Here is a 14095-nt window from a genome sequence, read left to right on the forward strand (position 1 = left end):
TGAGCAAAAAAAAAAAGAGCTCTGCAGCACCCCCCCACCCTACCCCCCCCCTCCGCCCCCCCGAGACCCCCCCATCCCCGGCTGCTTTTGGGGGCGCGGGGTGAAATCAGCCGCTGGCGCACGCGGGCGCGTGGGCAGGAGCTGATTTCTCTCGGAAGGGGTTACGCGCCGGGGCTCCGGGATCGCGCCCAAAGCTCCCGGCACCGCTCCCGGGGGGAGGCTGGAGCTGGGAGCTCCCCTCCCTTCTCCCGTGGGCTTTTTTTTTGTTGTTGTTGTTGTTTTGTTTGGTGGGAATCGCAGGTTTATGAAATGTTTCATGTGCATTGTCGTTAAAATCCGGACTCCAGTTCAGGTCCCCCCGTCCCCCCCTTAGGGGTCTGTATATGTTGTCAGTTTGACAAATACTGCGTGTTGCAGCATCTCTTTACTTTATTAAAGCACGTACCGCTGTGATACTGTCTCTTGCTGTTCCTAGTGTAATGGATTTAATACTCTTTTTTTTTTTCTTTTTCCTTTTTTTGATTTCTGTAAAACCTTCCAGTTGTTCTGTTGTCTTCTTGTGATGGCATCGTTTGTTGCCTGCATTTTGCCCGGCGCCTTCTGAAGGGGAAGTTCGTGATTTAAAAAAAGAACTAGATATCTGAAGACAAAAAAGTATTCCTTTCCTAAGAGAGACAAAAAAACCCGCCAAAACAGCTCCCGTTTAATCTGGGGGTAGCAAGAACGAAGGTTGCGTTGTCCGCACTAGCGGGACAAGCGTTGCAGAGGGGCTGGAGAAGCACCGGCAGCACCCCCAAACCGCGCTCCCCTTCGCCGGGCCGGTACCCCCCGGCTGTCGCCGAGGCGGATGCCGTGCCGGCGCCGGCGCCGCGCGGATGCGGGCGCTGCCGGAGGGACCCCTACCGCCGCGGAGGGGAGGCAGGGTCCGTCCCCGGCGTGGTGGGCTCGGGGTGAAGCGGACGGACGCGGTGCCGTGCCAGGACGACGTGACTTTTGATCCCGTGCCGTGAAATGTCCGTACGGAGTCCGGTCTCCCCCTCCCTCTCGCTGCTTTTATTGCTGGCTGTTCGCACCGCGGTCGAGGCGTTGTCTAGAGCACGCGCTGGTTAGCCGGTCCGCCCGGGGTCGCGCGGAGCCTGCCTGGCTTTCGGAGCGGGCGCTGTACCCCGTGCCCGTCCTACGGCGGTCGTCGTTCCGCTACCTTTCTCCACGCTGTATTTTACATAGGAGTAACGGTATATACAGGCACCTCTAGGCAGATCCGGGCTCCGCGCGCCGCTGCAGGACTGACAGGTGCAAAGCGTACAGTGAGTTTTATTTCTTTTCTTTTAAATCGGGCAGCGACGCGTTTGATTTAACGGGTTTCAGAAAGCGAAATTTTACAGGTTTCGGAGAGCTAAAGGAGCCCTCCAGGCGCTGCGTCGCCCTGCGGCCGTGCACGCGGGGCTGCTGGTTCGGAGGAGCGTCGGGAGAAGCAGCTCCTGCTGCGGGAGAGGCTGAGCCCCGGCCGGCCGGCGGGAGCGTAGCTTGTGAACGCCGACGCGCCGTCGCCTCAACGCCAAAGCAGAAGTCGCTAACGGGATGTTTTTCTGCCGGTGGCCACGAGGGAACGGCGTGATAAACCCGCCGAAGTTTGCCGAGTTGGGGCGCGGATGTCTTCGGGCCCCATCGCGGCGCGCTCTCGGGCTGCTTTGGCACCGCGCACGCGGGACCCGCGCTCCCTAGAAACCTTTCTGTTTCTCTCTGTGCGAAAAGGTGTCTCTGTAAAGAAGAACGGTAGTTGGGTAGCGGTGTCTCTGTCATCAAAAACCTTAAAACCCATCCACTTTTGCGGAGGGATGTGTTTTTACGGCACAGACCCCGTTGCCGTTAGTCTTTAACCTCTTCCGAATTGAATTATTAATGTAGCGAAGGCGCTGAACCGGTCCCCAGAATTTGGGCTACAGATGTTCTGTATTTATTACGTTTCCAAGGGTTGAGATAAACAGGAGTAAGTGATACCTTGTCTTTGCTTGACCCTCGGGGGGCTTTGGCGCATCTGATGAGATACAGGTTTGGGGTTTATCTAAGTGCAGAGTTCGCACAAAAAAGAAAGGAGATACCAGCCGCTCCTTCAGCTCCCTCCTTCTTCTTTTCCCCTCCTGTAAAGGTTGAAAACCGTTTTAGGCGGACGCGTGGGCAAACAGTAGTATCGACTCGGACAGCGATACTGCCCGGCGGGCTCTGCTGGAGGTGCTCGGCTGCTGGTTTCGGAGGAGCCGCCGGGATCCAGGTGCGGGGTCCCCTCCCCGCTGAGGGGCAGGAGGTGTGGGGGACCCCCCCCCCGGCCTTTGTGCCCCTCGCCGGGGGGTACGGTTCGCCGCGGCGGTGTGCCGGTACGGCTCGCGGCTGGGGTGGCTGCGGCGCGCTCGGCTCCCGTGGAAGTCTGAGCCTGCTCTAACATCAGCCTGAAACACGTCGGGCTCAGACACCAGCAGCAACCGAGCCCTCCCCGGGGGGAAATTAGGGCACGTGCTCCTGACTTCGGAGGAGCTACTCCGGTTTACACCCGGTGAAGATCCGGCCTAAGGAGCTGCTTATTTGGTCCGGGCGGCAGCTCGCGCGTAGCCCTTCGACCGCCCCCTTAAGTATTAACGAAGCCATTTCCATAGGAACTGGCACCTCAGCTGGGACGCGGAGGTGGATTTTGAGGGGTGCGCTGACGCTGCGCCCGACCCCGCCGCCGCCGCGTGCGGTGCAGCGCTCAGCCCGCCGCTCGGCGTGCTTGGTGTTCTGCCTCGGGCAGGGGCTCGCAGCCGCTCTCGCTCTCCGTGTGAGCAGAGCCAGGGACGCGCGCTGTCCCGGCGCCCCGTCCCGCGCTGCCGGAGCCGATGGCGAGTTGCCCGCGTGCTTCGCTGGGCGGGGGCCGGGGCTCCGCAGCCTGCGCGTTGCTGCGGCCGTCCGCGCTTGCGTGCCGCGCGGCGTCCGGCGCGTGATGAGTTGGGGAAAGTCCGCCATGAACCGCCCCGCCGCACGGCGTGTTAACAGTACCGGTGGCTTTAAGAGGATCTTCTGCACCCGGATGCACCCGGGGTGCCGGGGGGAGCCCCTGAGGTTTTGGGGGAGAATAGGAGGAAATTTTAAGACAGGCTGGCTTAGTCCTTGCCTAAACAGAGCTCCTGGCACAGCCCGGCTTTCTCAGTAAAGTGCAGGGGTTTCTCCTCCTAAACGATCCGTGTGGTTCCTGCGCGGTGCCGAGCGATGCCGGATGCGAGAGTGTGGCCTGAGAGGAGGAAGGGCTCCGTCCTGCCGTTATCCCTTTGCAGCAGTTGGGCGTCCTAGTTGTTAAAGGGGGGGGGGGGGGAAGATCAAAAAAAAAAAAAAGAAAAAAAAAGTAAAATAAGAGAATAACTCACACCGTGGGCCGTGTCACACCTGTTCTCTCCTCTGTCCCCATGCTCTCTAGGTTCAGCGTACCCCCCAAGCTGGCGCGGCGCCCAGGGAGCCCCGGACGTCTGGCAGTTTTCGGATGGAAGTTCCAGAGCACTTAAATTCTGAAAGGAGGTGAAGTTGGGGCGAGCGGCCGGCAGCGTCTCGGCGTCCGGAGGTGGCCCCTGTCCTGCTGGCTCGCCGCGTCCCCGGGAGAGCCTGAGAAGTCACCCGCCGAAGGCAGCGCTCCCCGGGCTCCTCCTGCCTGCAAGACTATCGTATTTATATTTTGTAATAGAGTACAACACTTCTTTGGGGTTGGGGTTTGTTGGTTTTTTTTTTTGTTGTTGTTGTTTCTTTTTTTATTTTCTAAAAACACAAAAAGCAAACCCACCCACCAAGGTCAAGGGCTTCTTCGATGGCTTCGGCCGGCTTCTTTCACCACGGAAAAGACTGACTTGCTCTCGTGGACGACCCGGCCTGTTGGTTATCTCCGTGACGTACCGTCGCCTGGAAGGCGCAGCTGATGCGACGAATTAAAAATAAAACGAAACACAGTGTAGGTCTGCGGGTGGGTGGGAAATTGCCATAATAAATGTTGGAGCTTTAGGTTTTGTTTGCTCTGTCTTTAATTTTTAATGCTAACAAGGGCCAGGCGGCCGGTGTGACTTTGTATGACCGTGTCGGCTGCAGAAATCCAAGTGCTGAGCTTACAAAGGGAAGAGCCGGGGCGGGTGTCGGCGCGAGGGGCTGCCCGGCCCCGGCGGGCAGACGTTCCCCGCAGAGGTAGACCAGGCGGCCGCGGCACCCCGAGTCGGGGCGAACCCCGGTTGACGTTGGGTGATGCCGAAGCGCGGGGGGTCTGCCAGCTGCCCTCCGTCGCCTGCCTCCTCTTGATGAGCGCTGGCTGTCGTGTTGCATTTCTGCTGCCGAACTACGTACTTGTGGGGCTGGTGGGATCTGCCGCATCCCCTAGTATCCGTCCAAGGAGGAGCCGGGGCCAGCCGGTGGGTTTCGGGAGGAGCGACAGACTTGCTATGGAGATGCTGCCAGTACCGGGGGGTGCGGAGCCCTGCCCCGGGCCGGGGAGCCGGGGGCAGCTGCTTTCGGGTTGGCGTCCTGGTGTCTCCCACCGAGCGCTCCAGCCCGTGCACGGCTCTTGCCCTGGCCGGCGACGCTCGTCCCTGGCTCGGAGCCGAGCGCCCGCCCGAGGAGTTTGTCAGTTCAGGGCCCGAGGGCTTTGCGGAACAGAAGATGGGGTAAGCGCGTGCTTGCGTGCCTCCTCCGATGGGATTTATAGGCTGTAGCTACTCGTGCCCGTGCCGGCGAGCGGGGATGGACCTTATTTGGTGAAAGAAAGCAGCTGGATAGCGAGCGGAGCCGCTGACTGGCCGCGCCGGGCTGCCAGGACACCCGCTGCCGCTCGCGGCGGGACGGAGCCGAGCGGCGGGGCAGGGCCGGCTGATTTATTTGCTTTGTGTGTTAGCTTCAACCTCGCTCCTGGTTTTACTCGTCTCCTTTCCCGAAGTCTGAGCGAGACACCCGGCCGGGGCGACTCTCTCCTGGCGAAAGGGACATGGGGAAAATGACGTTGCCTTTCCGACGGGTGGTGGTTGCTCTTCCGTTTTGTAAAGACCCCAGGCCGTAGTTCTCGTGGGGGTCGAGGCGTAGCACAAGCACGGACACTTTTGTAGCTGAAATCTCGGCAAGGGGCCGGGCCGGGCGGCAGAAGCACCTCCGCACACGGCTGTAGGGTCAAGCCGGGAGCCCGGGGGGGAACTTGGTGCGTAGCCATGGCTTGACCCAAAGGGAGTTGCTGCCGCTGCTTCTTTAAGGCCATTTGGTCTTTGAGGTCAGATTACCCAAAAGTCTGCACACACCCTAAGCTTTTTTCATCATCAGGAGATGTTTTTAAAAGGTTCTCCCTATCCCAGCCTGTGCTACCACCTCTTTGACTGCTTATAAGGGGGTTTTTGAGCCTTGGAAGGGTGAATCCTGCTGCGTTAAGCACCTTACTGATTGTAAACGCGCCATCGGTGAGGAGTCGGCAGCTCCCGTTAGCTGCTGGCACCCCCGCTCCCGCCCCGGGGTGCCTCTGCACCCGGCAGCTGTGTCACGTCAGGGCTAACGGAGTTATTAACCGCCAAGGGGGTTGCCCTGCTCTCTCCTCCAAACTGCAAACCAGGGATCACCTGGTGCCTATCTACCCCAGGCCTGCAAGGCTTGTAATGAAGGGCAGCTGGGCAGCTGCTTTATAAAGGCTTTTCAGGGTGCCGGCCGGCTCCGGGCGTGTCTCCGCCTTCGCTTTGTCTGAGCGTGCACGGAGGTGGCTTCGGAGGTGGCTGGTGGTGGCTTCGTGCTCTGCTTTCTCCGGCCGGGGCCCGTCTCCCCGCCAGCAGCCGGGCACGAGGCGGGCGTTTCTCACGGGGAAAAGCGGAGAACGACCAGGCTGTGACAGCTAAACGCGCTCCGCCCGGCGCAGCGCCGGGGAAAAGGCTTACCTGTCCTCTCCTGAGGCGTCGAAGGTAAAGTGAAATACTCCTTAAAGTGTATTTTTTTTTTTTTAATACAGGTGTTAAACCGCCCCAACCCTTTCAGACACCTGCGGCGTTTGTGTTGCCTTAAAGTCGCGAGTGCGTGGAAGGAGGGTGCCGGGGGCTCCTCTCCCTGCAAGGCCTGGTGCCGCTGGCGGGCGCGGGGCCCGGCACCAGCGCGGCGCCGGGGCGGCCCTGGCTGGGGGCTTTTGGTGCAGCTACAGGGCTCTCCCCCACCCTGTGCGCCCTGGGCCGCCGTGCCCTTCCCTCGGGGGTGTCCCTGGGATCCCCCTTTCTCTCCGGCCGGCCCCCGGCTGCTGCAAAGCCCTCGGCCGTAACTGGGCGCGTGGAGGGTCGCCAGCCGTTGCGTTACGGCGGCTTAACGAGCTTCTGCCAATTAACAGGAGTCAAGGGTCTCCCGCGAGGGGAGAGCTGGAAACCAGTTGGCCTCGGAGCCGGAGGTGGCTCTGGTTTTGGTGCAGGAGGGGCAATATTCCTAGGGATTTAGTATTTTAGCATCTTCTCCAAGGAGGCGGGCTGCACATCAGAGTTAAAAAATGAAGTACGCTTAGTATTTACAAAAAAAAAAAGCTCCTAAAGTTTTGGAGTTTTTAATAAACAAAAGCGCTCTCTTTCCCAGTCCGGGGGGCTGAGATGAACAAGATAGCTGGGAATTAGCCAGCTTAGCTTTGGTTTTTTTTTTTTTGGTGTTTAAAAACTCCCTTTCAAATTTGAAGGTGATTTGACTGCGCTGTATTTTCTTTCTAAGCACGCTTTCATGACACTGAAATGCAGCAAAGGTCAAGACTTTTGTGAAGTCTAACTTGAATTTTGCTTGCGAAATAATACACGTTTTGGGTTCACGACGCGTTTGGGCTGTGGGCTTTCGCAAGGTGAGAAGAGAGGGGTGAAACGAATGTGTTGGCGGCTGCTTAGCGAGCACTGTCTCTCCAGAAGGGATCTGAAAACAGATCTAAAAACCTGCGAACGGGGATTTCCGGCAACGCTCCCAAACCCTCCCTGTTGGGTTCCAACCCCGGCTTTGCGCCGGGTCCCACGGGAGCAGCGTGGTGGTGTCGGCGGCCGGGAAGGCGGAGGGAAGCACCAGCCTCCTTGGGCTGCTGGAGGCTGCTTTGCTGAATATGCTGTTTACCTGGTGCTTTTGTTTGGCATCTCGCTTCTTCCACGGCCGCGTGTTTGAGCGGCCTGGATGCCGGCGAAACCCGGGGGGTAAGCCTTTACCTGCAGGTTTTTGGTGCCGAGGTGGAGGACCTGCTGGATGTAGCTGCTTTTTCCGGGGCTCCCTGCTCTGGTGTGACATTTCGTGTGATCCCACTATAAATTATTATCATCGAGGACCAGACTGAGCAACCCCCCCGAATGAGAGCAGTGCCTCATTTGCTGCTTTTTTTAATTCTCTTCTTCCCCCTCCAGTTTCCCCACTTCAGGCGTGGTTAGGCATCATCACTCAGTTGTAGGTTGAATCTGCTTCAAGCAGATTAAACCTTGTTGCCCCTCATCCCAAAACCCCCCGAACCTCCTCTCCTCCCCCAGAAGTCACCCTCTCGACATTCATCTTCCATGGGGGTCCAAATAACAGTTATCCCAAGGAAAGATGGAGTTGGGGGGGGGGGGGGAACACACCAAAACCTCCAGACATGGCCCTTACTCCTTAATCTCACTGGGTAGAGTTACACATCTGGTAGAGGCTTGTTCGTTGTTGCTATTACTTTTATTGTGTCTTTAGCAGTGATGAAGTTCAGATGGCAGAACCAGTGGGCCCCAATTTAATTTCGTCTGGCCTCCTGTAATGAGCAGGATGTGATCGCCGGGAAACGCTGGCTCAGCCGCGGTTCCAGCGGGCAGGCGCCCGCGTGCCGTGGTGACGGGCAGAAGCGGCGCGGGCGGGGAGCCGGACGGGCAAAACCCCACAGCGACGGTGGGAGGGGAGGGAAAGGAGGACAAATCTGGCAATGGGGATGGTAACGGGTGGGTGGAGGTGTCTGTGCTGTGTGAGCATCGAATACTGCAGCGAGAGGGGTGGCTGGATAGACGGACGGACAGATGGACAGATAGCGTTTCATGTCAAAACCCAGAGGCAAGGTCACGAGGTGGATCTCCACCTTTTTTTGGTGGTGTGGTGCCGTGGTGCTTTCCGAGGTTGCTCTAGCCCTGATGGCTCTTCCCTGGCGACTTCCGTGACCCTCCGGGTTTCCAGTGGTGATGTATAGAAGCTCCCGCCTCTCCCCCGATGTCTGCAAATGCATGTGTCTAAGGGCTATACAGGATTCATTTACGGGCCTCCCGTCGGTGGGCTATGTGCATGCAAAATGAAGGTTGTATTTGGCTTCTAATATTCGGATCTATATTCCATATTGTGTTGACCAAGAAAAACAACTCAGCCCCTGTGCTGAAGAATGTGATGGACTGCTGACTTTCAGAAACGTACTGTAAATCAAGGAGGCTAATAAATACTTGCTATTAATAAAATGGGGCTACTGCCTTTCCAGTTATTTTCCATGTTTTACAACACCTTAAAATTTAAATGGAATGAAAAAGGCAATACTTTTTGGACCTTCCCTTTTCGCCCAGCATGGTTGTTGCTAGACTTAACCTCCTCAAATGCCCAGATTTTTTTTTTTTTCCCTTGATGAGAAGGTCTAGATGGAACAGTAAGACCCCTGCCCGACCCCATGGAGCTGGTGAGGGGCCGGCCCCAACAACAGGGTCCCCTTGGCAAGAGCTGACCCCTTGCCGGGTTGTCCCTATGGTCTGGCAGGAGGTCCCTAGAGCTTGTCCTTGCCTTCCAGCCCGATGCATGGAAGAGCCTGCAGCCACAAGCTGTGCTGCCTGCATGGGTCCGTGCTGAGCCCTGAATGCTTCCCAGCTGTGAGCCGAGCACCAGGCTCTTTAAATAGCTGCGCCCTTGCAAAGCGGGACGCTTTGGGCAGGGGGGGAGTAGAGGACAGACCCCTAAATAAACCTTCGTTACGTGAGTGTCTGTCCTTTCCCTCACCTCCTCCTCGAGCCCTGCGCTGGCAAGCTGAGCCCGGGGGCTGTGACACCTCCGTCCCCCTTCCCCATGGGCCAAGGTTGCCTTCTTGGCGGCCCTCATCCCACGGCTTGTCTCCAGAAAAGCCCCTGTCGGCGGGTGCTGCGGGCTCTGCCTGCTCCGCTGTCCCCAAGCACCCCCGCACCCCGAATTCCAGAAGGGATAAAACGTAGTCTTTTGTTCCCGCCCCCCCCCCCCCCCCCTTCCCCGGCAGACCTCTTCCATCTGCCTCCCTGGCACGCTCCCCGGGGTTCAGCTTCTCCGTTCGGAGGCTTTGGGGAGTAACATCCCTTCGGGAGCTGCTTTGCACCTGGCAGCTCCTGTAGGCTTTTTGCTGCCTAAAATCCCCTTTTTAAATCTTTTTTTCTTCCCCCTGTCCCCCCCCTCCCTTCTCTCCCCTGCTGAAGGGAGAGCACCTTCTGCAGCTGTAGTGATTAAAGGGGAGGGGAAAAAAAGCTTATTTAAAATAGAGCCTGGCAATATAAAATAAGGTGTGGAAGTGATGAAGGATCCTGGGGTATATTAAAGCAGGGGCTGGCATTTTCGACATCTCTCCTACCCGCGGCGTGTTTGAGCACCTCTGAGACCAGCTGTTTTGAAATGTCGAGCATCCGCCCCCGGGCCCTAATTCGGGCAAGTTTAAAAACGTTCTCTGGGATTTAGTCAAGTCGTTGCCGTTTTCCTCGCCCGAAGACCCCGGGACTGGCAGGGGACAGGGGGACAAATCCCAGCCCGGCCCCACGCCGCCTCCCGAGGGCGAGGGGGTCAGGGGATGGGCTGTCCTGGAAAGTGCGGAGGTGGGGAAAGCCTCCCTGGCTTTTAAATGCTTTTTTAAAGGCTCTTGGAAGTGTATTCCCAGCGTTGCTGTAAGAGGCAGTCAGGAGAAAGGTGGGGAGAGAAAAAAAAAAAAGAGCTCATTGCATGTGATCCCGGGCAGGCACGGGAAAATTATGCATTTTTCCGGACTACCTTATTCCCTTCTGTGTATTAAACATTATTTTAATATTCAAGTGACAGTGTTTTATAATTAAGCTAAATGTAAGAGGTGGAGTATGCCGGAGAGCTCGGCGGGGCGTGAGGAGGTGAGGAAGGCTTCCACCCGCTGCCCGGGATTAACCCCCGGCCGCAGCGTCCTCCGCGGCCGCGCTGCACGGCGCTCCGATGCCGGCGCGCCCCGCGCTTCAGCGAGTGAAACCTTTAACTCATCAAGGTTGTAATGTTAATACAGAAGAAAAGCTTTTTGAAAAAATTACATTAGATCAGACATCTATTGAACTCATGAGGGGAAATCTAGCCCCTGAGAGATAGAAACTAAAGAGCTGAGCCATAAACCAGTATGATAACATCCTTATTATAAAATGCAAATTAAGGGGCCCAATTCACTTTAAAAAAGCATTATGAGTATTTAATTTTTCTAGTGGGAATATCTCTGAAGTTGGCCTGTGTGTGGTTTTTTTTTTGTGCTGCGTACTTTAGAAAAAAAAAAAGAAGAAAGTAAGTCAGGCCATGAAGAAGCTGCTGAAGGCGGAGTTGAGGATGCTGAGCGGTGGTTCGGGTGTCAGAAGTAGTACCTGGTGCTTATTGTGGGCAGGAGAGCACAGATTTGCACCAGATTGGGATGGGGAGACCCCAGCTAAAGGCAGCAGCATCGCCGGTGGGTTTCTGGGGGCGTAAAGCGGGGTCCAAACCTGCCCTGGGGTTTATTTTGTTTAAGTTTTTCATCTCTGGAGTGGCTCGCTGGGTCCCCACGCGTCTCTGGCTGGCGGCTCGGTGCTGACACTGGTGTTCTGTGGGTCAAGAAGCATTTGGTGGGGACCCCATTTGAGTTTTGGGGATTTTCTGGGCAACCCACTCACCCTTGGCGTTGCATCTCTTTTTGGGGGTGCCCGGGCTGCCACGATGCTGCCGACAGCATTAGGGGTTACAGGTTATAGAAAACGTACGGTCTGGTGAAGGGACCACAGGGCTTTTGGGCGCTTTGTTTGAGGCGCTTATTTATGCCAGGAGCAATTTGAGACTTCACTGTATCTGCCGAGTTTGCTTTTTTCTGGCCATTCCTTGTTTCCTGGAGACTTTTAAAATAACTTCTTTTTTCCCCCCTCCACCTCTGAAGTTGGAAGGTGGTATAATCGCTGCCCTTGCCTTTGCCCTTGCTGTTTGCCAATTACGGAGACGAAAGCCGGGCTGTGATGGGGGCCACTGGCTCCGGATACCCACACCCCCCCAGCCCCTGCAGCTCGAGTTTGGGGCTGGGCTCCGTTCCCACACTGCGGCCGCTGCCGTTCGGGGCACAGAATAACGGGGTTGGGTTAATCGGTTGAGGAAAACCCTGGTCTCCAGCTGGACCCCAGTGGCTGAGCTTGGACTGGGTGCGAGCTGTGCCTTGAAACCTGTTTCTCATCCCGAGGCTGCCTCCCTGTCCCCTTTCTGCCGATGGAATACTCATTTGTTCCCAAGCCGCTGTTTACAGGGAATATTGCTGCTTTTTAAAGCTGCACGGACGAATGCAGCCGACAAAGACCATAAAATAGCGGTAGGTAATGCCTGCTGTCAGGCACTGGCTGGCCGAACCCTTAGAAATACAGACTCCTTGCTCTGAGTTTAAAAAAAAAAAAAAAAGAAAATAAATCCAGTGTATCCTTCTTTTATCTTGTTTAGGAATCATAAATTTAGCAGGTAACAGGGTTAGTGGACTGGCTAGGCAGCTGTATGGGGCCGTAGGTTAGTGAGGCTGGAAGTATTTATGGGGCTGCGGCTCAGCTGGTCCCCGGAGGGGGCTGTGCCGGCCGGGCGCCGCCGGGGAGGGGCTCATCGCTCGTTGCACGTAGTATTGAACAGCTATTAAAAACCAAACCGCCTGTTTCTGATCGAGCAGGGCCATACCCTGGTAATCCTCCCGCCGGTATCGAGAAAAAGGGGAGTTTTAGGAGTGGGTTTTCCCCCACCCCCTCCCGCACCCACGCGGGAGCGCCCGGAGCATCGCGGGGCCGAGAATGGCCCGGCTGCAGGGGCAGACGGGGAATTTGGCTCGGCGTTCGCCAAGCGAGCTTTGGGGGGCGGCGGGGGGGGGTATCAGGACGATGTAAAGCCGGTGGCCGAGCCCCGGCGACGCGCGCTCTCGGCCAGGCGCGCCGGCGCTCTCCGCGCCGCGTCCCCGCTCGCCTGCGCGTCCCCTAAAACCTCCCTCTCCCCTCGGTTTAGGACTCGGAGCCTCGTAAATCCTTCTGACCCGGGTGCTTTATCGGGTCCCCCAGCTTCTCCCTGCGAAACCGCGGCGTGGGTGGCGGGGGCGAACACCTGCGCGGGGGATATCCTCCCGCTCCGCCGCGGCCGGCCGCTATCGCCGCCGGGGAGGCGGTTGCGGTTTCGTAGTTTTTTAGCTGCGAAACGAGGAAGGATGTTCTTCCTTGCGGTTTGCAATTACGGCGTGGAAAGTAACAAACGTATTTTCTGCGTCCCGCCCCAGACGGGCTCCCCGGCAGCCCGGCTGAGATAAGGGGCGATGCCTGGGAAAGCGGAACCCCGGCGGGGAGGGAGTTGGGAAAGTGAGTGTAAAAGCTGCCTGGGAGCTCGAGTGCGGAGCCGTGCCCGTGCGTGGCTCTAGCAGCGTTTGGAAAGAGCGTTTAATACCGCACAGCACCTCGCTTAAACAAAAAAAACCACTCCAAACCCCCCCCCCCCCCAAACCAAACCCCGAACCCTCCCTTCGTTGCCGGGATTGCAGCAGCTGGGAACCTGATGCCCTAAACCCAGCCTCCATCTTTACCCCTGGAAAGTCTTCAGTTTTGGGGAGCGGGGGGTGTATGTGTGACACGCGCGCGCTCCTCGCACGCCGGCGTTTGCGCCGCCGAGGCCCCGGGTTGGCACCGGCGAAGGGCTGGTCTGGCTCTGGAAGGGCTGCGGGGGGAGAGTCTGCTCCAGGAGGGAGCGATGCCTGGTTTTGGGTTTGTTCATCACCCCGAAGATGGGTCCTGGGCCGGCTTGACAGAGGCTGCCGGGGAGCTGCCGGGGGGGTGGGTGAGGCTGGAGCGCGCTCGCTGCGCGTGCCCGGAGGGGTCGGGGGTAAGATGTTGAGAAATGGTGAGCTGCTGGTTTGCAAGCAGTGGGAGCGTCTGGTTTGGCCCCGGCTATGGGTGCTCCCGCCCCAGCCCCTGCCGCAGTGGGCAAGGGCTCCCTGGGGCGCGTCCAGCCGCGGCGAGGGTGTTCCTGGGCACGCGCCTTTTTTTGGAAAAGCGCGATGGGTGCTTCTCCTCACGCCTCCCTTACATCTTACCAGGAGAACGATGCAAAATCTGATTTATTTATTTTTTTTTCCCCCCTCCCCACCTGCACTGATCACCCCTGGTCGCAGGGCTGGAGCAGCAGGGCCGCTCGCAGAGCGGGGCTACCTCGGATTCGCTTTCTCGCACACCTATCTTTCTCCTCTTTAAGGGAAGAGACTGAACCGGGGTTGCCCTGGGGAGGATTTATGGAGGGCGAAAGAGCAGGGAGCTGCCTCAGAAATCAGTGGCACCCCTGGAAATACTTGATGCTACAGGATTTCTTGTCTAAAAAAAAAAAAAAATGGTAGCGTTGTTTCTTGCGCTGTGGCGAGAAGGTGGAGGCGAACCCTCCCCGGACAGGGAGGCACAGCCGGGAAGGGGATGATCTTTGCCGGTGGCCCTGGCCGGGACGTGCCGCTCCCCCCGCGGCCGGGGCCCTGCTCCCCGCACTGCTCGGCAGGTTTCGGCATGACTCACCAGAGCCTGGGACAAGGTGGGGTGTTTTCTTCCAGGTCAGGATTTAGGTGGATTGGCAAAGGGCTGTGGGAATGCTTCTTGCATGTGTGTGTGTCTTTTTTTTTTTTTTTTGGGCCCCCCCCTTTTGTTTCCCTGCAAGCAGTGCCGGGCTCTGCCTTCACCCGGCCGGGGAGCGAGGGAGGGCTCGGGCTGCTGCGGTGCCCGCTCAGCCCTTGCCTGCATCCCACCCCGCACCTCTGCTCGGCATCTTTCCTCCCCTTCTCCCCGCCGGCCCCCCAAGATCGCTCCCCGTCTCTAAAGAGGTCAGTGCCTTTGCTCCTGGCCGGGGTCTGCCAGCGCACCCCCAGTTTCCTCCCTCCTCC

General features: G+C 57.9%; 1 protein-coding gene across 1 annotated transcript in view; it reads left to right on the top strand.

Annotated features, from left to right (window-relative positions):
• The window catches only part of BCL11A (BCL11 transcription factor A), a gene marked incomplete at its 5' end in the record, with an annotated part of 73370 nt that extends 69275 nt beyond the window's left edge, over positions 1-4095 (top strand). The window contains one exon of the mRNA XM_081998187.1: positions 3446-4095. Coding sequence (XP_081854313.1) covers positions 3446-3537 — 92 coding nt within the window. The 3' untranslated portion in view covers positions 3538-4095. The remainder of the gene's footprint in view (positions 1-3445) is intronic.
• Between the last annotated feature and the right edge of the window lie 10000 nt (positions 4096-14095).

Source organism: Phaethon aethereus (genome assembly GCF_964289735.1).
Source record: "Phaethon aethereus genome assembly, chromosome: 3".
Lineage (NCBI taxonomy): Eukaryota > Metazoa > Chordata > Aves > Phaethontiformes > Phaethontidae > Phaethon > Phaethon aethereus.